General features: G+C 36.5%; 1 protein-coding gene across 1 annotated transcript in view; it reads right to left on the bottom strand.

The window, feature by feature from the left end:
- ANTXR2 (ANTXR cell adhesion molecule 2) overlaps nt 1–27,874 on the bottom strand; it is a 160,078-nt gene that overhangs the window by 85,423 nt on the left and 46,781 nt on the right. The window contains exons 11-12 of the mRNA XM_054484525.2: nt 19,208–19,286; nt 8,925–9,020 (exon numbers count right to left, since the gene is read on the bottom strand). Of these exons, the coding sequence (XP_054340500.1) occupies nt 8,925–9,020; nt 19,208–19,286 (175 nt within the window). The remainder of the gene's footprint in view (nt 1–8,924; nt 9,021–19,207; nt 19,287–27,874) is intronic.

Below are 27,874 nucleotides of genomic sequence, written 5' to 3' on the forward strand. Positions count from 1 at the left end.
AAATAATCTGAAGCCATTTGGCTCAAAAGCCAAAAATGGCAAAAATCTGTGTTCAACTGACATTTCTACATTTCAGTAAAACTAGTTCAAGAGAAAAGAAAGATTTACTGTTAGTAAAAATACATTAAAACTACAGTCATGAGAACTCCATTCTTATATCAAATAGTGCAAGAATACACATTCATTTCAGAAAAGAATGTATTCATATGCACCATATTTTATGAGAATTTGCAGATTTTAAAAGGCATAATATTGCCTAGTTGCCAGAATTTTTTCCACTTAGCATCCTTCAGCTCTGTATTGAAGATTCTGGAAAACACTTTCACCACTTTATGAACCATATGCACAGTTTGATTCTTCTCCAATTTTTTTTTCATTTGTTATTATCATCATCAGGGAGGATTACATCTCATCTACTTAGCTGCTAGAATGAAGATTTCAGTTTGGAAGAGAGCCGATTTCTTTAAAAAAAAAAAAAAGTTAGCTGCTTCAGGCAACAGTCCTTTTGATCTGCTCATTAACACTTTTCAAATGTTCGAGTGATATGGGCATTCTTTGCGCTAAAAAATGTCAGCACTGGAGCCTGCAGCCAGCTTGATGCAATCATATGTTCCAATATTCAGAAAAGAGTGAAACGAACTGTCAACATTGAATTGCCTTGGATTAAAAAAAAAAAAGATATTGTACAATGACTGTAGACCAAGTAGTATTTCAGAACTGATTTTTGCCAGTGACAAAAAAAATGCCCAATTTATCAGCAATGTCATCTAGGTGCCTAGGGACCCACAGACAATAGAGAAACATTCTTAGTATTTACAAGAATATATGGGGGTCTTCCTTTCATTCTCCCTTTTCTTTTTGATAAGATCAGAGAGGAAGTAAAATGCCTTTCTTTTGACATACATAAACACAAAGTTCTTACATTACTGCTTGTGAAGTCCTTCTTTTCTGAATCCCACAAAGTATCTAACTTCAACATCTAGCCTTCAACATCCTGACCAAAATATGATTCAAGTTATCTCATCCTCTGCTTTTTATGTCTTCCTTGACAAACTCATCAATGATCAAATAATTCTACTTTGAACAAGTAAATAAGTAGCCTGAAATCTGGACAATAAATATAATTTAGAATGCTAAATGAGGACTAGGAAGAACAATGTGAGAGTGTATTCTGCCAGGAGTTAAGTAAAGGTGCTTCTGTCAAAGCAAATAAACTGAGACCAGGATGAGTTTGATACTATCTCGTAAAAGATGCTCTGTTGGAAAACATCACCATGAAAGCATGAAAGACCTAACATCACACCCTATTTCAAGAAGGCAACCAAACATAAATCATTTTAATTAATGGTGTAAGGAAGGCATATTAAAATTTAAATTACTTCTATTTTATTGTGCATTCCAAAAAAGAAATCAGGCTACTCTCAAAGTACCTCAATAAAGGTACCAGGAGCCCTCCTCAACAATAAAAAACAAGTGCAATGTACAGCATTACTACTATTTAGAAAAGAACAGCACAGCTGTTGCTGGCTAACAAAATGATTCCATAGAGTTCCAGCTAGACATATTATCATCGCGTGAGATCAACTAACTTATAGGCAAATTGGGCTTTAAAAACATAAAAAAGACCATTTGTAAATGGTATTTTAAATTAAGATTTATGAGATCTTTATGTAACGTCTTAAATGCACTAAAGAAAACTGAATTTGCAATTTTCCCTTGAGGCTGCAGAACGTTGGCCAAGGACACTAAAGCAAGCAAACATTTGTCATTTTCCGCATATTCAGGTATTATTTGCAGCTATATAACACAATCTAATTGACAACACTCCAGAAAGCCTTTGTTTGCCAGCTCATCTGTAATTCATCTTGACTGTCTGGTTACCCCAAACTAAGCAACTATAGGACTGTCATTTCTCCTATTCTGATTAGTAAAACAAATTTGCTCTTAACTCAAGATATCCCCTAATCTAAACAATGATGAAAACATCCATAATTTCTGATGTCACTAACAATACAAAACAGGATAAGTTTTGTTTTAATGCCTCCTGCCTTTTTAACCTGGGGAAAAAGACAGGATGCTGATGACGGCTTTGTTAAAGAAAGGCAGTTATAGAGGATGGATATAAGGAAGGATACTCAATGAACAGGATACAGACTCTTAAACAGATGTTAAGACATAACCTCAAAAAAATGAGAATTCTTCCCTTCATGGAACACTTTGAAAACTCAACACAATCTATCATTCACTAATGGTAGTGCCTAAATATTCAAATTTACATAAGGCTACTTTTTTATAAGGCTTGCTAGATAAAGGTCTCCAAATATCATTGGTTTAGATTCATACTTTTGTATGGAAAGCCCACGCACACAGAGGACACTATCTGCAACATTTAGATTACATCACCTCTCTGTCATTCTTGAAAAGACTCTTTAGTATGAACTGAAAGATTTAAAATTTAAAAATAGTCTCTATTAAAAGCATCCTGGCTGACCAGATCTTCTATGGCAAGAGTTTTTCCTTAATCTTTTTTATTATATGCCCCTTGATACGGTTTGGCTCTGCGTCCCCACCAAAATCTCATCTCGAATTGTAATCCCCATAATCCCCACGTGTTGAGGGAGGGACCTGGGTGAGAGGTGACTGAATCATGGAGGCGGTTTTCCCCATGCTGTTCTCATGAGAGTGAGCTCTCACGAAATCTGATTATTTAATGAGGCAGTTTCCCCTCCTCTTTCTAGGCCTCTCTTTCCTTCTTCCTGAAGAAGGTCTTTGCTTCCTCTTCACCTTCTGCCATGATTGTAAGTTTCCTGAGGCCTCCCCAGCTATGCAGAACTGTAAGTCAATTAAACCTTTCTTTATAAATTACCCAGTTTCAGGTAGTTCTTTATAGGAGTGTAAAAATGGACTACTACACCATTCCTTAGCAGTCTGGTGAATCTATCCCATAATAATTATTCTAAATTAAAATGTACAGAAATTAAAGGACCCCAATCATATTCAAATGTAATTTTCAAATTTATTTTTTTAAATATGAGATATGGAAACATGTATGTTTCTTTATTAACTCATTAAATAATAAGCTCTTGTAATAAGTTTAGAAACTATCATAATTTTAAAGTAGCAATGCCTGTAAAACACATTTCAAAGATATCTGAACAGTAGTCAGGAGTTACAGTGCATGCCTATATTCCCTACAACTTGGGAGACTGAGGCTGAGGCAGGAGGATCCCTTAAGCCCAGGAGTTCTAGGCTGCAGTGAGCTATGATCATGCCACTGCATTCCAGCCTGAGTGACAGAGAACCTGACTCTTAGAAAAAAATCTGAGCAACTATAAATGTGATATGGGATACATGTGATTGCTACTGGTGACAGTTTTCATAACTGCTAATGTTTTTGTGGGCAGGGTAAAAAATCAATGACAAAAATGATAAATTTCAGTTAGAAGAAAAAAGAAAGATATATATTTTTTTCCATGTAAGTTCACAATTCTCAGGTGAGGCATCCCTGTGGGGTATATGTAGCAGCAACTAGACAAAAGTTAAACTGTTTCTACTTCAGAGTTTCATTATAATTAAGAAATTCTTATGCAGTTGTATCTTAGTTCCTACTAAAAATGATTACAAAGGCCATATTTCCCATTGTATATATATTATAAAGAACAAATTTTAAATGAAGTCAATGAAAATTATATCAAGAGTGATTGTATCATAAATTTCCTCAAGCACAATACTTCTCCATAATTGGAGAATGTTTTACTTCTCAGAATTTTTTACTATAACTAGCAAAATGGTACTCTATTTTGAATTTTATTTCCAAGTAAAGCAATACCAATTTTCTCAATTTTCTCAATTTTCTCAATTTTAAGAATTGGGATAGGTCAAGAAGATGCATTCAATAATAAATATTCACCATGCAACATGCCTGGTTTACAATGATAGATAGAATACACACAGTACCTGCCTTCTTGAAATTATTAGTCTATAAGGGGAGAGAGATTTTAAACAAATAATACATAAATCATTATCTAATTGTAATTTTACTTAAGCATCACCAAAAAGGTAACATTTGCTCACCTGACAGGATAATGTTATAAGAATTTTGGCTAAAAATTTAATATAAAACATCATAGAAGGGCTGTTTCTGACTTTGACATGTTTCTTTTTCCTGATATAAAACTGGTACAGCTAACCAGGTATATGTCATGGTTTCACAGACACAGTAATTAGTCAAATGTTCAAATTCTTTGCTTTCCTCCATAGAGTGAAAGTCAATTTCTAGCTTTTAAGGGGTTCAATAGTTCAATATCTGAATATGAATGAAACTGTACTGGCTCCTCTAGCAAATCATATCACCCCTGAGGAAGCTGCCCATGGATCTCTGTTGTCAAATGATTCTAATAACATATATGCGTGAGACACTTCTGAAAATTGTAAACCTGTCTCTTGCAAAAATCCCTTGTTGCTCTAAGATAGTAAGTAAATTCTACTCAGTATATGAAGCATTATGCATACTAACTTCAAAGTTACAAAACAGAGGGGTTATTCTAATTTTAAAGGATGCATATTGGTTTCCACAGCCTTGGTACCATTGCAAATATTTTAAAGAATATTTCATTGCCTCTCATTTTGCAATTGCTTGTACCCTATAAAAAGTTCAGGGTTTTTGTTTTCTTTTCTTTTTTGTAATGAGTTTGTCGATTCCCCAACTCTGGGGAATATCAGAAACATTCAGGAGATAATATAGGTTTCTTCTTGCTGCTATAACAAATTACCATACACTTAGGGTCTTAAAACCACAGAAACTTTTTTTTATACTTCTGGAAGTCTGGAGTCTGAAGTGAGTATTACAGGGTTAAAAATCAGGTGTTGGCCAAGCTGGTTCCTCCTGCAGGCTCTAGGGATGGATTTGTTTCTTGCCTCTTCCAGCTTCTAGTGGCTGCCAGCATTCCTTGGCTTGTGGCTGCATCACTCCAACTTCTGCCTCTATGGTTACACTGCCTTCTTTCCATCTATAGTCTAATCTCCCCGTCTCCCTTTTATAAGACTTGGATCGCATTTATGACCTATCTAGATCATCCTGAATAATGTCAAGATTTTTAATTTAATCACATCTGCAAAGTCCCTTTTGCTATATCAGGTAACATCAGAAGGTTCCAGGGATTTGAGACCTGGATGTCTTTAGGGATCTTTATTCACTTTATTGAAGGAGACTTTTTCAAACTGCATGACCTCTGGAGCTGCCTCCGTCTACCCAAACCCCCTTCCTCTCTGGGAGAATTACCACCACTGGAAACCTGAGAGCCACTGTTCTGAAAGACTTGCTGTTATTTGAGGCAGAAAAAAGAAAAAAAAATACCTGAGAATCTCTGTCTAAAACATAAGTAACATTGTCATCACTGACTCACTGATTAGAGGTCTATGAGATTTTAAACTCTGGATAATGAGTGATTCAATCATGTTGTAAAATATGACTTAATATTTCATATTTTGGCATTTTATAAAACATGAAATGAATGTCACAAGAATATGTGACAGATATTGAGACTTCTATTCAGGGAGTTTTCTTTCCATGTTCTCTGTGTTGATAAGAGCTCCTGAGCACACAGTGCTCACGGAGGTGGATAGCTGACACACCATAAATGTGCCTGAGAATAGACATTTTAAGCTCTTTAGTCATGTTTCAGTTGAAAGATTAGATTTAAATATTTGCCACTAGTTCTTAAAACACATTCAAGCAAAAAGAAATTTGCACAACATCACGCTGATAAATAGATGAATTTCATTTTCGATTAAAAAGTTCATTGCTAGGAATGATAGTCAAAGTCATATTGATCTCCAATAATTTAACACTACTAAGAATTATTTAAATGGTCACATTCTAATTTCAGCATTGCACAAATGTATAACCTAAAAGAAACAAAATAAGATAAACACCCTGCAATTGTAATATAATACCCTCTGAAAACTCAAGATCCTTTTCCACAAGGTTATTGTCACACTACCTCCTTTTTACATCACGTCTTCATTTTTCTCTAGCTCACTTAATTTCAGCTTGAGATTCCAGCTGTCTATACTTTGTTAGAAGTACTTTGTTCTGGCCATATTTAAGGTGCAATATCTGTCACTGCCTTTCCATTTCCATTGTGAATGGAACTCAGTTGGATACAGTCTTAAATAATTTTTGCCAGGACTAGACTTTAGCACTACTGTGAAGCCAGCAAAGTTTCTTTCAGGTAATTAGACGGATCGAATCTCTCCAGTGGCTTCTCATCATCCCTGGGAAGAGATCAGACTTTCTATTACAAGACATAGGAGGTCCTCCCCTATGGGTTCATGCCAAAATCCAAACCATCATTCACCTAGCACAGTAGGTCTCAGCCTAGCACTTCTAAAAACATGTCAGAATAACTCATGATTCCACATGCACTTCATCTGAAATGTCATTCAAGAACTGCCAACATCTTATTCATGACTCAGAACTGAATTGGGAGTCATCAAGTCAGTCAGGTTTCTCTGAAATGCTCCCTTTAGTCTTGGCAAACCCTTCCTCCTTTATGTTTCTACTGTTCTTTATACACGCTGCTATTAGGAGTTCAATTACCTTCCATTTACACTTATTTGCACACATTTCTATGTTTCCATATTAAAATGTGAATTTCCATATCATATTATAAGCATTTGTGTATCCCTAGTTCCTAGCACAGTACTGACGCCTACTAGATAATCAATATTAGCCAAGGGCTGAATTCAGAATTTCACCTCTCCTTTCTTCCTGCTTTAAAATCTACTTTAGAAAATGTTTGCTATCATTCACTTATATGTAGGTATAAATATAAGTTCATACTTATATGAACTTATAAGGGCTAATTGCTTTTTAATCTATATTTTTAAGGGTAAAATAAAGAAGTTTCCTCTATTAAATAAGTTCAGGAAATTAATAAGCATTCGGGATGTTTCTGAGGATAGGAAGCCTTTCTGACATCCTGATACTCCACCATTAAAGGGCTCCCTTTATGCCTTGTAGAAAGTAACTCCATGATTTGAGATCTGTAGAGTTCAAGGCTTTAGAGTCCCATGTATCTAGTCTCTGATCTAGTCACCTGATGATTGGCTCCTCTCCTTAATATCCAAAATGACGGTCAAAACCCATATTTGAGCACATTTCATTTTGCATATGTCTTTTTAAAAATCATACACTTTGACACTTCTGAGCCCTCTGGTCAATACTAAATGAAATTGCAAAGTGATAGTTTAAAAAAAGGAGGGGAAATGCACCACTGCAAAGTTTAAATTAAAAAACCAAGGAGCACAAATTACATTACGGCATCTTTTTGCTTTTAATGTGATACTCAAGAATGCTAGCAACCCTAAAATAGCCATAACTAGATAATCAAGATTACAACAGGAAACTGAGCATAAATTGCTATGGCAGGAAACTGATTAGTTCAGCAAAGAGACAGGATGCTTCTTGTCTCTACTGTTATCTGAGTTAATTCTATGCCTCCTCCATGGGCCAACTGCTCTGAGATAAAGGATTGTAAAGTTGCCTCATGAAAGCAAACTGAAGTACAACTAATAATAAATGCAGGGCTAAAACAAAGCACATCCGAAATGCAAGGATGAAGAAATCAGTCAGCAAACATGAGAACGGGGAGAAAAGGCAGTCTTGCAGTATTATGTAAAACATTACCATGAGCTACACAATATTAAGTTCTACATAATGTGCTTATAATAAAAGGAATATTCTCAAAATAAATAGTAGGCATGATTTGGAAGAGGGCTTCCTTAAGATAATTTTTTTTCTATGAAACCTGAACAATCTAAATTGGATTGCTTGAAATGTGTAGAATGATACCCCCCACCAACATCTCCATAACTTGATTACCTGGTACTGTGAATATGTTATCTTAATGGCAAAAGGGATTTTGCAGAAGTGATTAAGGTTCAGGATCTTGAGATGGGAGATGATCCTGGATTAGCTAGGTGCGTCCAACCTAATCCCATGTTTCCTTAAAACTGGAGGACCTTTCCCAGCTGGGTTCAGAGTTAGAGGGAGATGTGACTACAGAAAAATGGTTGAAAAGATGCAACACATCTGGCTTTGCAGATAGAGAAAGGGGGGTATGAAGCAAAGAATGTGAGTAGCCTTTAGAAGCTGGAAAAGGTAAAGGAATGGCTTCTTCCCTAGAGCATTCAGAAAGAAACACATCCCTTCCAACACCTTTTAGTCCAGGTAAACCCAGTGAGACTCATGTGAAAGCTGTGATTAGACAGCTATTAGATAATAAATTTGTGTTGCTTTTAGTCAACACATGTGTGGCAATTTGTTACAGCAGCAATAGATAACTGATATTCACCCATATTCTTTCACAGGCTTTATACAAACACAAAAAAAGACACAAACTGAAACTCCTCGTCATTACTCCAAAAGTAGCAGTTTAACAGATATGCTGACAATTGTGCATGATTAATTTCTGAAGAAACATTTTTCAGTAGCAAACAGAGAAGGTCCTGAAATGGTAGACCCTTCAAAGAGGAAATGAATAATTTAATGAGCACTTAAAAAAACTGACAAATTATCAACTCCTCTCAATGAACCCAAAAGAAAACATCATTCAATTTACTTGAATTTCTCTTGCACTTGAATGAAAATACCCTTTATCCCAACTACCTCCCCTATTTTTCTCTCCTCCTCTTCCCACAAACCTGATTTAAAAGTGCTTTTTAGATGAATTTTTTTAAATAAATATTTACTGACCTGAATGTTTTCTAGAATTTATTATAGTGGTGAAGACAATTAAAATTCATTTTGCAAACTGAAACTTTGCTGTTATTGAGTAACATGGCATTTATTCATATTTCAGACCTTACTTTACATCTTTCTAATTTTTTTTTAAGTAGAGTTGTAAATCCTTCTTACTCACCACTTTGCAGCAAAGGGGCCAAAACCACCACATCAAACCGATCCCCAGGAGTAGAAGTAACACCAAAATAACAATGATGGCTGCGATCCCATTAGACTAAAGTAGGCAAAAAGCAAAAACAAAGCAGTCAGCACAGCTTATGGTCAAATTCCAAATGTATATATATTTTAAGGAAACACCAGAAAATAATGCAGCAAGTATAATGTCAAAGTAGATTTTAACTATATTATTTTAATTTCTTGAAATTCTACAAATGTATCTTCTATTTAATATATATTATGTTTTATGTTATGTTGTTGTGACAGGCAATAATAAACACAAACTTTCCCAAAATGCTGCGGATTCTTTACAAATACATCTAAAAGGAATTTAGGAAAAATCACTAATCAGGATTAGACTGGTCCCTATCTTTCATGTAAGGATTATTTTGGTTCAAAGCAAATTACCCATAGGCAGAATTTTGGCAGAATCCTCCAGACTTTTTGATGGTGAAACACAATTTATTGCATGTAGTTAAATAATACGATGATTATTAAAAAAAATTATCAAGTAGATGACAAACCAACAATGGTTCTTGTTGGGAAATGGTATATACACATCAATGCAAGACTGCAATCTCATGCATTCATAAATCAGATGTTCTCTCACTGCAGCTGAAATATGACCTACACAAAAACCACAGTGTTGTTCTTTCCCTTCCTAACTACTGAGCTCCTCCAGCCTTAAGGCACCTACTCTGGGCTCTGTTCTTAAACCCTTTCATATAAAAACCACCTACTCATTTTACAGGGCTCATATTAAGTCACTTCATGGAAGTCTTCCTTGGACCCTTTGACTATAAAATGCCCCTTTGATTAAACAACTCATATTTCTCTATACTTTAATCTTTAGTACTTATCACAATGCAATGAATTAATTATGAATTTTGTGATTATTTGTTTAATTTATATTTTCTACCATGATTTATTGTGAGCTCTAGGAAGTCAGGAGTTACAACTAGCCTACGTAGCACTGTATACTCCATGTCTGGCTTTTAAAAACTACTTACTGAGGCCGGGCACAACGGCTCACGCCTGTAATCCCAGCACTTTGGGAGGCCGAGGCACGTGATCACGAACGAGGTCAAGAGTACGAGACCAGCCTGGCCAACATAGTGAAACCCCATCTCTACTAAAAATACAAAAATTAGCTGGGCGCGGTGGCAGGCACCTGTAATCCCAGCTTCTCAGGAGGCTGAGGCAGGAGAATTGCTTGAACCCGGGAGGTGGAGTTTGCCGTGAGCCGAGACTGCACCACTGCACTCCAGCCTGAGAGACAGAGTAAGACTCCATCTCAAAAAAAAAAAAAGAAAGAAAGTAAAAACTACTTACTGAGAGGATGAACTCTAAAAAAAGACAGCAAAAGACATGGATACAAAGAAGAATGTTTACTGAACTTTTACTGTACAAACAGTTTCCAAGGGAACAAGGGGTATCTCCCAAACGCCTAATCTCTAGGATCCTCAGTAATAATGTTTTGTTTTGTGTTTTTTTTATGAGAAAAAATTCAGGGAAGCAAACAAAAAGAGCAAAAGAGAAAGAAGATTAATACTAATACTTTATAGAAATTTTCAGGCAAATATCTAAGTAGCCTGTTCTTAGAAAGAACATTCCAAAGTGCACCTTTCTTTACAAAATTCTAAATATTCATGAATAAATCATGCTACCGTCCACAGGCACAAACACATTAAGCTCTAAAATCTAGGCAAACAAGAATATAACGGAAAAAGGATGTCATAGAAACGCATGGAAAACTGTGGTACCCTATGGGAGAAATATTGTCAAATGTATAAATCTTGATCTCACCTTCAAAAATATGGTCTTATGTAAGACAGCCCCTATCTGTGACTGTCCATGTACAGAAGGAATACATTTCTCACCAGACCTTTCCCACATGAGGATCCAGCCACAGCACTCATAGAAATGGCACACCATTTGGCTGTGCTATACAGCTTTCAAAAGGGCTCTATGAACATTTGGTTTCCCCTTTTCTTAGAATTCACACCCGTGTTCAGAAATAAGGACATGCAACTAGAGGCCATGAAACTGCTAAAAATTTAGTGGTTCGTTTGTTTCTTCTATGCATGTGCCAAGAACAGGAAAATCAGAAAATTGCACTGACAGAACACGAAGTAGATGGGCTAGCCCTGCTAGATACTTAAAATTTTCTATTTTTCCCTTAAAAAAATGCCTCCATTAGTAGCACTGACAAAATACTATGCAGCTCCAGATACAAATATACATTTATTATTACGATATTATCATATCAACTGATTGCAAAGATTTGTCTTAAAAAAATTAAAAATGGCCGGGCACAGTGGCTCACACCTGTAATCCCAGCACTTTGGGAGGTTGAGGTGGGCGGATCACAAGGTCAGGAGATCGAGACCATCCTGGCTAACACGGCGAAACCCCATCTCTACTAAAAATACAAAAAATTAGCCAGGTGTGGTGGTGGGCGCCTGTAGTCCCAGCTACTCGGGAGGCTGAGGCAGGAGAATGGCGTGAATCCAGGAGGCGGAGGTTGCAGTGAGCCAAGATCACGCACCTGCACTCCAGCCTGGGCAACAGAGAAAGACTCCATCTCAAAAAAATAAATTAAATAAATTAATTAAAAATAAATTATGCACTTTCTAAAGACCTACAGACCTAGTATACATTTAAGCCAAACATGATGGGAAAAGGGTCAGGGGAAGCAAAAAATGCAACCTGGTCTTGCTATCTATCTATCTATCTATCTATCTATCTATCTATCTATCTATCTGTCTATCATCTATCTATCTGATGACTATTTCATTTACTGGATTCTTTTTGAAATATTTAATATCAGGAATTAGGAAACTATGGCACAAAGGTCAAATCCAGCCAATCTATTTTGTGAGACCCTGGCAAGCTAAGAACATTTCTACCTTGTTTAAGAAAAATGACACTTGAGTAATAAATATTTATTAGAACTTTTTCAGTTCTAAAGAGAGGCATGCCTATGTAAAACTGAGAAGCTTCTAGTTTCGCTCGTGATATAGATCTATATGTAATCAAATCTAGTTTCATACTCTTCTTCATCTGACTCTTAAGTCCATAGTTTGCAACATGGTATCGGATTACGGGACTGAATTCTGTAGTGTTCCACCTTTCCCCAATATGTTTATAAAGTTTTGGGCAAAATGAAACTGTTTTTCTTTCATGACTAACATCTTTCTTGCTGTGATAGTGGTTCTGGCTATCAAAACAAACACAATGGGAATGCCTGAATTTGTATCCAGTTAACTGAGCTGATGTCTGGGATTAGTGTATTCAGGGCCTGTGTCATCTGCATCTAATTTCCTTTTCTTCACTAAAAGCAAGTTATACAATAAAAAACTTTATTCTGCTAAATATAACTAAAATTCTAGTGAAGAGAATCATAGAGGTATAAAAACAAATCAGGGTGACTTCTGCCCTTGCAGCGTAGCTATGGGACAGAGGAATCACTGGAAAGTTCCAAAAGAGCATTAGTTGTTATTGCTGCAATCTATCTAGAAAATAGTGAATTCGCAGCAGCCACATTAGAATGAAACAGACACAGAACAGGGAAAATGGGTCTCCACAATTTTGTTTCATGAATTTAGAGTTAGGGAAAGAAAACAGAGTCATGAAACAGATAATTATTTCATTTACTGCATTCTTTTTGGAATATTTGATATCAGGAATTAGGAAACTATGGTACAAGGGTCAAATCCAGCCAATCTATTTGGTAAGACCCCAGCAAGCTAATACCTTTTTTTTTTTACAGTATTACATAAAGCTGAAAAAATCAAAAGAAGAATATGTTACAAGAAATTCCAATGTCAGTGTACATAGTTTTATTGAACACAGCCATTTGTTTACATAATGTCTATAGCTGCTTTTGCACTACAATGGTAGAGTTAAGTAGTTGTGACAGAGACCATATGGCCCCCAAAGGCTTAAGTATGTATTTACTATCTGGCCTTCTATAGGAAAAATTTGCCAACCCTTGTCCTATATAAATCAATGTAGAATCTGGTTTAAAATGGCAAATTGTGGAAGTGTTCAGTCAGGGGGTGGGAGAGACAGACGTAGGTTCAATTCTCAATTATAGCATTTATCAGACTGCAAAACTGGGCAAGTAACAACCTTTCAGAGCCTCCAGGCTTCAAGTATCCCTTTTGCGGGGACAGTAAGGACTGAAACCACCTGCTGTTACACTCATCAAACCATGCACCTCTTTGAGGGCTGGGTCCACATAAGAAGAAATACCTTCTAATGTATTTGGATAAAAGTGCACTGAATATTGGAGGTATCTTCCTGTTCCTCAGTTTTCTCATCTGTAAAATTAACATAATCTGAACAGCCTCCTCTTGGATTGTGAGTGCTAAATGAAGCCATAAAGGATTTAGCACATATACAGCAGAGCTGAACACAGCGTCTAGCACTTAATACATGCTCAGCAAACAGGTTCTTGGTATTGTTATTGCAAAAGAGTCAGAAAATCAGTGATTTCAAGAAAAAAAAAAAAAGGACATCTTTCCATTATGTTTTTAAAAGCAGAGATCCATTTTAAAGATCTTTTGAGGAGAGATGAAGATAAAGGATTTTCTAAATGCAAACCCCCGTCAGACTCTAATCTTAAATCTCTTAAATCTAAAACTTAGTTCCCCATTTTAAACTAGATATATGGTTACTTTCAATCCTTCACTTAGGAAATAATTTTGGAGCACTTGCTCTGTGTAAGGACCAGTTGTGGGAGACGGGCAATAAGCACAGTACAAGCCCTGCCATCAACGTCTCAAGGCTGGTAAGAAAGGCCCAGAAGCAAACAGGAACTCACAGCTCAGTTCCTAAGGGCCTTAAAAGGACTGAGCCCTGGATGTTCCTGAAGCACACAGAGGAGCTTCTTTATCTGTGAGATTTTAACAAGGACTAACCAATGACTAGAATAATAGTGTTCTACTTTGTTTGGCTTTCAGATGCCTGAGCGAGTAAAAAGCATTATCCTCACAATGAGCAATATCGCTAACTGCATTTCACCTGTTCACCATACACAAATATGCCTGAAAGACTAAATCTCATTTAAATCCAAGGTCCAGGTATTCATCATAGTATTACCCACTATACTCTTCAATTTTCAATAGATATTTCATGCATAAATCAGCAGGTGCATCTCATCAGCGCAAGTCTCACTTTTCATATCTATGGTATGGTAATATTACTACCAGAGGCAACAGGCATTTGAGGTTAAATACAAGGCAATGGTTAAATCTAAGGAGAAAAAATAATTTTCCTATAATTACTGTCAACCTGAAAAATTGAATTATAGCATTTATTATCCTGTAATAACTAGTGGAATAATAAAAGTCATAAGGAAGAGAAGGCTTCAAGTCATCAGCCTTGGCAGACACGGGGAGATCACCGGTGACCCCTCGGACATTTTCTCAGCCCTGGCTCACCTTGGCCTCTCCCAGGCACGTACTGCTGCCCTCTCTTCACCTTGGAATTCTATCTTCCTTTGTCTTCTTCATTAGGTGTCTGGTCTTCCCACGTCTTAAGCAGTTCTTTCTCTTATTTCTTCACTTACTCTATTCATCAAGACAGTCTTACCTATTTCTTCTGCTTGATTAAACTTTAAACTTCAATCAAATCAGATTTCTTCTGACTGTGGGTCTTGGATCTCCCTTTTCTTTAAGAATCTACTTTTAAAAATTCATGGCCGGGTGCGGTGGCTCACGCCTGTAATCCCAGCACTTTGGGAGACCGAGGCAGCCAAATCACGAGGTCAGGAGATTGAGACCATCCTGGCCAACATGGTGAAACCCTGTCTCTACTAAAAATACAAAAATTAGCTGGGTGTGGCGGCACACACCTGTAATCCCAGCTACTTGGGAAGCTGAGGCAGGAGAATTGCTTGAACCCGGGAGGCAGAGATTGCAGTGAGCCAAGTTGGTGTCACTGCACTCCAGCCTACCAACTGAACGAGACTCAGTCTCAAAACAAATAAAAAATGTAAATAAATAAATAAAAACTTGTAACCACAAAATATTTCTCCGCCTTTTGAAAAGCATTTAAATCTCCTTTAACTCTGAGCAGTTTTACAGACCTTGGAGGACTGTCTTTCTCAAGGCCCTGGGAGCCATTCCTTTGAGATGTAATCATCAAGGGAGATAGTGCCCCTATCACATGGTCTCTGTAGAAGCGGAGAAACCTAACATCAGTGGTGCCTTGCTCCAAGTTTTAGCACTACCTCCTATTAGGAAAGTAGGAGAAAGTTTACTTTTCCTTTAGGTAAGGTCAATTAGCAGATACTGGTGGCCTATAATTCCCACCACCCTAGCTTTTAAAATTCTCCAACCTTTTGTCTCATCACAGGTAAATTCACTCTTCCCTCTTGCAACAGTCTTGAATAAGGTCTTCTTTGCCTGTTTAATTTTGTCCAGTGCATTTTTATCTTTGACTCTATGTATTCCTCCCCACTTCAAGATGACATTAACTGTAAATTGTCCCATTTTTCTTCCCCTTCCTACAACCTCAGCAAAAGCAAAACTTAAATTTTTACTTCCAGCCCTGATCACTCATGAGATGTGAAGCTATAGCTACAAGTACCCTCTTGACATTGCCAACCTCACTTACATAACATGTCTACAATGAAAATTCTTCTGATCTCCAGATTTACCTCTCGCTTTGGATGTTTCCAACGACAGCATCATTCTTCCAGCCCATGAGATTCAATATTTTGGAATGAAACATTTCCCTATAACCACCAGTAAGTCACTTTATAATATGGATTTCTTCATTAATACAATTTATATGGCTATTTCTAGGACTATTTCTACCACCATCAGTCAATTTAGAAACTAAAGTTTTATGCCTATATTCTAGCATTTGTTTCCTAAAAGCTTTTTCTGTGCCTTGTTTTTCTTTTCCTGTCCTTTCTCTTACGTGTCATTACTAATTTAATCTTCCCAAAATAGTATGTTTCACCATCACATGTGTGTCCAAAGCCCTTTAAAACCATATTATTATTTTTTGGAGTCAGACCTTGTGATTTCTCAAGCCAATAAAACCTGAAAAAAAAAGCTGCTCACATAGGCTTGCCAGCTAATAATTCTGCCAAATAACAGCATACAAGGAAAAAGAGAAAAGAAGAGAAGAAGCAGGAGGAGGGAGAGGAATATGAGGAAGGAAAAGAAAGGACTGAAGGAATAGGGAGAAGGAAGGTGGGAGAGAAGAAAGAAGGAAGGATGGAATGAGGGAGGAGAGGAGAGGAGAGGAGAGGAGAGGAGAGGAGAGGAGAGGACAGGGGAGGGGAGGGGAGGGGAGGGGAGGGGAGGGGAGAGGAGAGGAGAGGAAAGGAGGGAGAGGTCGGTCCTGACAAATGAAGTGTATTTCCTCTATCAAAGGTTATTTTAAAATTAAAATAGGACGAAGAGCAATTTTAAAATAAAAGAATTCTTTCAAGTTGAATAAATCTAATAATATGAAAAATATAATCCATTTTCTTTCCTTTTTTCATTTCAACACCGTAGAGTTTGGGAATCACAGCCTGTAGGATGAACTCTAAATTCAATTCGGTTTCTTAGGTTGTTGATAATCTGGTCTAAATTTTCTATTTCCAAGAATTTCTTCCACTTATTTCTACTCCAGTCAAATGCATCTCCTCTCAATTTCGTCAACACATCCCCACCCTGTTTGCTGTTTCTCTATAATATGCTCCCCATCCCCTTTCTTTGCTGACATCCTAGTCTCCCTTCAAGGCCCTGTCTGTCTCAGTTCCTCCACAACCATAAAACCTTTTTCTGGTACTCTTTCCCTTCTTGCTCTAAGCTCCTGGAAGCCACTATCTCCCAGTAAATATTATGTGAAATTTTGTTGCCTAATTTATTCCATCCATTTGTCAACAGCTAACAGCTCCAAAGTTTGTACATCCAATCCAGACTTCTCTCAGAACTCCAGACTTGCATATTCAGGGGCCTGACATTTCCACTGCGATGTCCAATAGACATCCCTCATTCAACCTCACCACAACTGAACTCCTCATTGTTCTGAAACTGCTGTGCCTGATGACAATTCATCCTTCTATTTGGCAAAACCACAGCTGCTTTTGCATCAACCTAATAGCTGCTCAGGCAAAGACACTTGGAGCTATTCTTAATTTCTTTCTTTATCTCACATCCCATACCTAATCTGTCTAGGCATCCCATGAACTTCCCCTGTAAAATATATTCTAATTCAACCCTTTCTCACCATCTCCAGTTTGATCACCCCAGTGGGGCTACCCTCCTCTGGGTGGGGAGGGATTCCTGCATTACTGAAATAGCCACAGAATTGGGCTTGATGTTTCCGTGTTTGCTGCCACTCGCAAAGTCTGTTTTCATACAGCAGCCAGAGTGATCCTTTCAAAACAGTGAATCAAATCATGTCACCTTCCAAGGTCTTCCTGTTTCACTCAGAAGAAAAGCTCAGGTCCTGACAATGACTATACACCCTACAGGATCTGCCCTGCTCCTGCCACTCTCTCTTCCTTATCCGGAGGCTCCCACTCTCCCTGACTACTTCCATTCCAGCACACTGGCTGGTTGCTCTTCTTGAAACTTGCCAGAGACTTGTCACCTCAGGCTTTGCTCTAGCTGCTCCCTCTGTGTGGAGCACTCTTCCCTCAGATGGTCTGTAGGCCTCACTCCCTTACCTTCAAGTCTTTGCTGAAAGCCTTCCTTCTTATGGAGAATCATCTTGACCCCTTTTTGACTGTTACAGCTTGCTCCTTTCCCCTCACCTCATCATTGACACATCAATGATCCTTTTTCTGAAATCTCCCCACTCTTAAACCATCTTGAGTCATATTACCCTCACTCAGGTGCAAGAACTAGAAAGTCTTCCTTAAAGCACACAACCTATACATCCCAGATGAGTCATTTAGCTTCAGCATCCTTGCATGTGAAAATCATGCATTGTTATAGGATAGGAACAAAGACCTGTTTTCCTGCTTGCATGGAAGAAAGGAAGAAAAAGACAGTTTGTAGGTGTAGAATAGGAAGAAGGATGAGGAAGGAATGCCATTTCAGTGAGCTAAACACCGAGAAACTACAAACCACAAATATTTGTAATTTCAACCACATCCTGAGGGACCAGAAAACCAGCAAACTGCAACATCCACAAAACCTAAAAATTGCAACATGCACTAGAAATGGGAGAAAAAATAACCCTCCCCAAAAAGCACAAACACAAAAACAAAACTAGCTATTTTCAAAATAGGAGTAGGTGTTGGCAAAGACTTATCCAAAGAGTTAAAAAGTGACCCAAGGGCCCATATGATGTTCCTTTTACCTGAAGCATTGTCTTACAATGAGAAATGCAACTACCTCTATACAGATAACATTGAATTGTTTTGTTTTGTTTTCTTTTGGAAGAGTATCTCCTGAATTAGTAGATCAAAATCAAAATATAAAACCATGAAACCATGAGATGTGAGAAAATGTTTAGGTTTAGGATTTTGGTCTTTTGGAGGGCAGGAATTTTTCGTTTTTTGCTTTGATTTACATATTTTTTACAAAATATATTTAGAAATAATAACCACATGGTTAGTCCTGTTTAGTGCTGCCTGTTCTCATGTTCAATAATATAATATTGAAACTTTCTATAAATCCACAAAATTAAATAAAAGGAAGAAAACATCTACTGAATGGAGTTTATATTTCAAAATACTGCATTTAGGTAATGCAAATCGATAATCTCAAAATATATATTCGATGTGGTTACAAACTAAGATAGTATCAAGCTGTCAAAGTCAACTTTCTTATTCAGAAAGCACCAATATTTTAAATGAACAAAATAATAAAGTCACATATTAAGATGCAATAATTTGATTTCAAACCATGATAAATGTTTAGATACTGGAATCTAACCTTCCTAACAGAAAACATAATTTATATATTTAATGTTTTAAGAAAAAAATTGCTTCATTTGTAAATTATTCTCTTAACCTTATTTTGATTTTAAATATGCCTTTTAAATTCTATAAATATGAAAATCGAATGCATACTACCTTAAAGTTCCTATAAAAGGGAGCTCAACATAAAACAAAAAAGCAATGCCACCCAAAATGAATTCTATACAAAAATTTTCCTTGTAATGGTCTCCAATGTTATTGTTTGCATCTCCTTTATTGTAGTATGCAACAACACCAAAGATCCACAGATTATTTCTGGATGGAATTACTTTTAAAAGATAATCTTTGTGCAAACTTTTACTTACACATTCTGTGGCTGTGACAATTAATGAGCCTGAAATGACAGATTTTCCTCCATTAAAGCTCACTGAAACATCAAGAGTTCTGAGAAAGAAAAGAAGAAACAATAACTTTATATACATTTAAAACCGGAGGAGTAGGAGATTTTTATTTCCTTATGTAATTCAAAACCAGCCAGAAAACATACTTAAAGAGTAAGGGTCTTGAACTCCCGACCTCAGGTGATCCACCCACCTCGGCCTCCCAAAGTCCTGGGATTACAGGCATGAGCCACCGCGCCCGGCATGGCCAACATGGTGAAACCCCATTTCTAGTGAAAATACAAAAATTAGCCAGGCGTGGTGGTGGGCCCTTGTAATCTCAGCTACTCAGGAGGCTGAGGCAGGAGAATTGCTGGAACCTGGGAGGCGGAGGTTGCAGTGAGCCGAGATCACACCATTGCATTCCAGCCCGGGCTGACAACAGCAAGACTCAGTCTCAAAAACAAAGAAAAGAGTAAGAGTCACAGCTTTTGGTAAATTATGCCAGCTTTTTCTTCCTTAGTTCTAGTCTTTACTTATTAGTCAGGCAAACTTATTAAGTGGACTAATTGTTTCTTTACAAAGTAGTAACAGAAATACAGGCATTAAGAAATTTCTAAATCCAGAAAAATGCCAAGGTTGTTTCAGGTTCACAAAAACCTACAAGGAAAGAAAAGCTTTAGATCCCATTTAGCCTATTTCTCTGTCTCTAGGTATTACTACTAAGAATATAAAACTGGAAGCAATAAACCAGTCAAAAATAAAATATAAAGAAAGTGAATATGAAAGACAGCAACAAAGAAAAGCAAGGGAGAAAGATTTATTTGCAGGTATTTGTTGCAGATGGTCCAAAGATATTAAAATATCTCGACAAAGGTACAAAGAAGAGATAATTTTTGTCCCTGGCTAAGAAATATTATAATTAAATTATAGTTCTTATTTTGAAAATATGATTTCAAATTATAAAACAAGTAATAATCATTAAAATTTCATTAATTTAGATTGATTATTTGGGATTAGTTAGCCTAGAGTTAGTAATTTTTTATTATAAAAATAACTCAAACAAGATATCAAAAGGGAAAAAATGACAAGAGGGATTGTACAGAAAGAGCTCTTTTCCAAAATAGTTTACAAAGGATATTATCATATAATTGGTTTGCAAACAAATCAAAGCCATCCATCCACAGGCCAGGCATGGTGGCTCATGCCTATAGTCCCAGCGCTTTGGAAGGCTGAGGTGGGAGGATTGCATGAACCCAGGAGTTTGAGACCAGCCCCAGCAACACAGTGAGATGCCCATCTCTACAAAAAATAAAAATAAAAATAATTAGCCGGGCATGATGGCATGTGCCTATAGGTCCAACTACTCAGGAGGCTGTGGCAGGAGGATCGCTTGAGCCTGGGAGGTTGAGGCTGCAGTCATCTCTGATTGAGCCACTGCACTCCAGCTTCAGCAACACAGTGAGACTCTGTCAAAAAAAAAAAAGCAAAAACAAAAACAAAAAACAAACTCCCAGAAACAATCTCAAGCTGTTGACAGAAAGGGGAGATGAAAAATATTATTCAGTTCTTACCATGTGCCAGATGCTATCCTAGGCATTTTATGGGCATTATCTATTTTAACCCTTCACAATAGCCCTTGAAGTGAATAGCAGTTTCACAGCTTTACAGATGGGGGGCAGGAGGCCCAGAAATGTTAATTACTTTGCCCAAAGTAATAAAGCTAGGATTCTAACTTTGAACTCTTTCCATCATTTGATTTCCATGATGAAATCAAAGTCCTTAATATGTTTTTTTCTCAATGTGCTATTTGGCTTGGATTCATACAAGAAAGCTACTGGGAAGGATATTCCTGGCAAAGTTCAAGCTAAATTCAATCAAAATATAGAAATACTTCTATTAAAATATTTCTGTGTAAAGTATTTACTTCAAAGCATCTTGTTTAAAAAGATGGTTTAGCTAGGCTGGGCGCAGTGGCTCACGCCTGTAATCCCAGCACTTTGGGAGGCCCAGGCGGGTAGATCACGAGGTCAGGAGATTGAGACCATCCTGGCTAACATGGTGAAACCCCGTCTCTACTAAAAATACAAAAAAATTAGCCAGGTGTGGTGGCACACGCCTGTAATCCCAGCTACTTGGGAGGCTGAAGCAGGAGAATCACTTGAAACTGGGAGGCAGAGGTTGCAGTGAGCCGAGATCACACCAGTGCACCCCAGCCTGGGTGACAGAGCGAGACTCCATCTCAAAAAAAAAAAAAAAAAAAAAAAAAAGATGGTTTAGCCAAACCCAGAAAAGAATTCTGGATGTTTACATCTAATTAACTATACTTCTCAACTATTCCAACACAGAAGGCCAAGTGGCGTATTAAGAAAGAAAACTTAAACCTAATTGCTCATTCTGAAGAAATGGGTGCCTTGTTTTGTTTTTTTAATGACTAAGCATAATCAAATAAAAAATCGTCTTCCCTAGTTCTTAATTCCTCTACTTTAAAGAATGTGGCCAGAATCATCTGACATGTTGGCATGGTTTTATTTTTTTGGAAAGATAATTTTCATTCATAATAATATGTGATTCTTGCAGGTAATCTTACTGATTCAACTTCAAGGGATCAGTAGACATTGACTGAAGTTGTTTATAATCTGACAGTTAAAATGCACCAGAAACGAACAAGTTCTCCAATTAATGAAGGAAACATTCAAACTTTTAATGCTTAAAAAAATGAAATGAGAGCAGAAGATATCATTTTAAAACAAAGTTTACTCTTTCCTATAGTAGAAATGCATGCTGATATGATCATGTAACTGACAAAAATAACTGCATTCTCCGAAAATCTCATTCTAGAATAATGTGGCTGGTGTAAAAAAAAAAAAAAAAAACTGAGTTAAGTCTCCACAGATATAGAAATCCACTTGATGATACATGATGTATGGAACTGAAACAAGAATATCTTCCTCTTTTTGAGAGTAGTAGTAGCAGCGTGATCAAAATGTAACCATAAACACCACTCATAATTACAGGCAATTGTTGATTTCTTACTAAGAACCAGACACATTAATTCATCTTCTCATTTAATTCTCACAACAACCTACTGAGGTCAGCACTAGCATCATCTCCATTTTGCACATGAAGAAACAAGCTTATAAAGGTAACTTGTCCAAATATTGGACTTCACTGACTCTGTACTCAAAATGCTTTCACTTCTACAACATATTACTTTAATCCTCCACATGTATTTTAGCATCTTATATTTAAATTTCTCTCATTAGCATGAGTTTCATTTGAATCTTCTAGCTTTTTACTACATTCACATATTTCTCATGGTTAACTAGAATGGCATTTACTATATGCTAAAGCAATATATTTATTTGTGAATATATATATTTATGAATATGTGTGTATGGATATATGTATGTTTTCTGTGAAAATTTTTCAGAAACCTTGCAAATATGAAAAACACAGTTACATCTGCTTTTAAACTTTGCTGCCTCTTTAGAAAAACATTTTTGAAATTATTGGTATGGTACTGGCACCATCATTAAGCTAGAGCTTTTGCCCAAAGCTACGCTACTCCTTTTCTGGCACAGGTTGAGAAAACCACCCACTGTAATGCAAACCAAATTCGGTGAGCTTTCTTTGCCTCAAGACTCAATTATACATATTTAGTGTTTTCTGTCATATTTTATGTCATTTCTGTTAGCATCTATGGATTGTTATTCCTACTCCTACATAACTTCTACTTCTGGTTAGTATGTTTCTGACAGTGGAAGCCACACGCTCATTTACAGAGGCTTTCTTATGGGCAAAAATGTATTAAAACAACATTGTGTTTACTTAGTTGCAAATATATACGGGAGGCAAGAGAGCAGTTCATTTTTATTTGCCCCAAGGATCTAATAATATTGAAAAAGGGCATTTGGGCGAAACTGGAGTCCTGAGTTTGAACCCTCATCACTCCATTTTTAATCTTCCATTTCTCAATCTGTAAAATGGGGATAATTGTACCTATTTCAAAGTTGTTTTGAGGAACAGAGCTTGGTAAAATAAAATACATAAAATATGCAACACAATACCTGGGACACAACAGGTACTCCATAAATTACTGTTAACACCTGAATATTTGTCTAATGGATTATTCAGAATATCAAGGTACTTTTTAATAAACCTTTTAGATCCAAGCTAAGAAGCAATATAGAAGCACTAAAATCATTATGTAATACCTTTTGTTTAATTTAATTAACTTCTATTCTGCTTACTGCCATATAAAAATATTGTAAGCTAAATTGTTCAAAAAATGCCTACTATATAATGTCAGGCAGTTTCATGTAAAAAATTTTTTCAATGCTATATTCTTCCTGTTATAAAACATGACCTTGATTAAATCCAACATTATAGCTATGTTGAGCTCTGTGCTTAAACCTCAGGCCTAAAATCACACTCCAAATTGGTTTAGGAATATTTGCCAATAAAATCACTCAATCGGTCACTTATTTTATTACTAGTTAATTAAACGAGTATTTATTAATTGATTGTAGTAGCAATGATAATTGGGCTGTACTTGGTAAAAGGGCTGCAGTAACAAATAATACAAATTACAATGTAAATAAAAGGAAGCCCCATAAACAATTACAAAAGAATGTGATATTAATAAAATAGGTCTAAGCACAGGGGTTCTAGAGGGCTGTGTGGGAGATTCAACAGACTTGGCCTTGGCATGGAGGCATTAGCAAAGTTTTCCTGCAGGAAATCGACTACATGATGAAGCTTAAAGAATGATCAGAAGTTAGGAAATAAGATTAGAAAGGAGTCCATGCAGATGGAGCACTCCGACAGGGTGGAAGGCAAGAAAGGGACAGGGACAGAACAGTCAAGGCAGTAAAAGTGATTCAGTACTCCAGCAACGAAAGAGGGTGAGAGTAAGAATGAAATGGCTCCAGGTTGAAAAGGAGAGCAGAGAAAAGATCACTGAGTCCCTGGATGCCATCTTTAGACATCTGGAATTCGTCTTAAGAGTTTTAAGTTTGGTAGAAATATAGTTAGAATTGTGTTTTACAAATATCATTCTTGTTACAGTGTAAGGCAGGGGTCTGAAGAATAAATTTCAAAAGTAGAAAGACCAGTTAAGAAAGTCTCAGTGTACTTGAAAAAGTACCAAAGTAGAATTGAACTAAAATAGTGGCAATGAGGTTAGTGTGAAAACAAAAACTGAGACATATTAGGAGTTAGAATAAAAAGGACATGGACATTTATTGGATGTAGGAGGTGAGGAAGAAGAAAAAAGGATGACCTCAAAGTTTCTGTCTTACACAAGTAGGTGGGCAGTCTTGCATAGCGAACACAGAAGGAGCAAGTTTGAACAGAAGGATGTGAGTTCAATTTGGGACCTCCAAGTTTAAGGTGCCTGTAGAAAATCCAAGTGACTTTGTAGACATTTGGATAGGAGATATTTGGACAGCAGACTTAAAGCTAGTAAAAAGATCTTGCCAGTAAATTTGGAGCTCATCAGGAAGAAAAAGGGAGCCATAGAAACGGTGAGTTTATAAGTCAAGTATCCTCCAACCATGATAAAAACTGAGGGGCACTGGGCACTGTGGCTCACACCTGTAATCCCAACACTTTGGGAGGCCAAGGCGGGTAGTTGGCTTGAGCCCAGGAGTTTGAGACCAGCCTGGGAAACATGGTGAAACCTGTCTATACAAAACATACAGAAAATTAGCAAGGTGTGGTGGTACATGCCTGTAGCCCCAGCTACTCAGGAGGCTGAAGTAGGAGGATTACCTGAGCCAGAAAGGCCAAAAGTGCAGTGAGTCAGATCATGCCACTTCACTCCAGCCTGGGTGACAGTAAGACCCCATCTCAAAAGAAAAAACTGACAGTTAAGAGACTGTAAAAAGAAAAGTAGTCTAAAGAGATATCTGAGGAGAAAGCGGAGAAACAGCTAGGGTGAGAATATGAAGTCACAAAAGACAAGGGAAAACCTTCTGAGAAAAGAGTGGCACCTTGTGCAGATAATACAGGGAGGTAAGGGAAGATAATGCTGGGAAATGGCAACACTTTCAACTTAATATTCTATAAATTGGTTCTACATTGTTTAATATTTCTCACAAATATCTTAATCCATGCTTTGCTCCATCATTAAAATATGTTTTTTCAAAGTAGAAGGATAGAAGAAAGCTTAACAACTTAATGTAACAAAAAGATTGATTGAAGTGTACTTTCATGTCAATTGACAATTAATAGTAATAAAATTAAATTCAAACATAGTAAAGTCATTCCACATGAGAAATTATTAAATAGTACTATGACACACAATTTAGTAAATAAAACTCACTAGGTCCTAATAGTCACATACTTCTATTTAATGTCTAAAGACGCATGACTGTTCCAAAACACGAGAATGGCTCAGTGCCATATGTCAAAGCTACTCTGATCTAAGAAATGTTATACTCCATGAATTATGATTGACATTTCAATCCACAGTAACCTATTTGCAAAGTATTCATTTGCTTCTGACTTTATGCATATCCAATAAAATATTGTCATTTTATGATCCATTAAAAAGGATGAAAAAATTAAATAAAATTGTGAAAGACATTTGCTGGAAGTAATAAATAATTTACCTCCAATTTGCACATACTGAAAATTAAACTGGCAGCTACTCAAAAAGTTATTACAATTATGGTGACTTAAGATATTTTGAAATCAAGTGATACTATTTAATGCTCTGCAGTGCTTTTTAAAAGATAGTTTTATGAACGATAAAGATTTTAAGTTGGAAGATGAGATTCCATATTCATGAATAGTTTAAAGGTACCACTTCTAGTAATTAGTTTATATGTAAATTAATGTTTTGACTAACGATACTTTCTTAAAAGTGGCTAAAAGATTTTTGAATTAAATGACTTATTTTTAGCATATCTCAATATGTGTAATAGATAAAACAAAAATTGCAGTTAGCAAGATGTCTAGATTTCAGAAGGAAAAAAGCTATATTCAGAGATTTACTGGACATCATAGGAAAGCTGTATTATAATTGTTCTGAGTATTGCACTAAAAATAAGCACTTTCTATTTGCTGTGTGTTTTTTAATAACATTCTAAAAAGACACTTAAAAAACAATCACCAAGTCAATTTAGTGCCTAAATCAATCAAATTGAGCACCTTTCATCCAAAACTTTAAAGAGTCTTAGTGATATGGTTTGGCTGTGTGTCTCCACCCAAATCTCATTCTTGAATTGTAATCCGCCCGTGTAAAGGGAGGATCCTGATAGGAGGTGAATGGGTTATGGGGATGGTTTCCCCCATCCTGTTCTCATGATGGTGAGCGAGTCTCACGAGATCTGATGGTTTTAAAAGTGGCCGTTTTTCCTGGGCTTGCACTTCTCTCTCCTGCCACCATGTGAAGAAGGTCCTTGCTCCCCCTTAGCCTTCTGCCATGACTAAGTTTCCTGAGGCTTCCCCAGTCATGTAAAATTGTGAGTCAATTAAACTTCTTTCCTTGATAAATTACCCAGGCTCGGCAGTCCTTTATAGCAGTGTGAGAATGGACTAATACATTTAGTAATAATGAAAAGCTTTGATAATATAAAATTTAGAAGCAGATATATAAGAGGATTTAAGTACCTATTTCAAGAATATTCTCTACATCCTCATATAGGTGTTCATCTTTAAATACTTTTCATTGTCCAAATAATTATCTACTAAATAATTTAGTAGAATTATCTACTAAATAACTCTAAATTTTAGAAAGTTCTTCCTTATATTGATTTGAAACGTGCTTCCCCTTAACTTCACCCTTTTTCTCCTGTAGCAATAAAGAAAAATTCAAATCTGTCGGTCATGTGACAGATCTTCCAATGTTTGGAGAGTTAATGCATCACGTCTGAATAGTATCTTTTTCAGTATTTTAAATTGTATCCTATTTAACATTCCCATACATAGTGACATCTTATTAGCCAACCCTCCATGTGTTCATGTGTTAAAAGACATTGCCAGAACTGTATATAATACTTAGGATGAAGAAGCAATGCAGATTAGGTGAACTTATCACATTGATAGATATAATATGAAAACAGTGCACCATGTGAAGGAAAAGAGAAATGTTCCACCAAGGAAGTGTGGGGTAGAGAAACAGAGAAAGCCCTTAGCTTTAACCCATATCATCATGATTCTAATGTTTATATTCAAATAAAGACATAAGTAATGTATTAATATCCATGATTTTTCCAAAAAATAAAATCTCATTCCTCATAAGAAGCAAAAGGAATAATGTTGTGGTTGTATCACCTGCTACTGACATAAGAGAATTAGGGATTCTATAGACATACACACACATACAGATATAAGTATGCTTTTGGAAAGAACAGAAACTGTAGTAAAGGCAGAATTTATCTAATCAAGAAAGAGAAATAGAATTAATCAATTTTATTCCAGGAAAAATAGATTAGGCTTAATACTGAAAAAAAAAAGTTGAAGAAAATAAAAGGATTCTATTATGAAGCCAGGCTCTAACCTCAACTCTGCCACACTGTTCATCTCAATGATCCTTCAGTTTTCCTTGAAATTTTCCACATACAGTGATGTCCCACCACTTCTTTCCCAAAACACTCTGTCAAGTGTCTTCCCACACTGCCTTTTAAGAGAACTAATACTATC

The sequence above is a fragment of the Pongo pygmaeus genome, chromosome 3, assembly GCF_028885625.2.
Source record: "Pongo pygmaeus isolate AG05252 chromosome 3, NHGRI_mPonPyg2-v2.0_pri, whole genome shotgun sequence".
Classification (NCBI taxonomy): domain Eukaryota; kingdom Metazoa; phylum Chordata; class Mammalia; order Primates; family Hominidae; genus Pongo; species Pongo pygmaeus.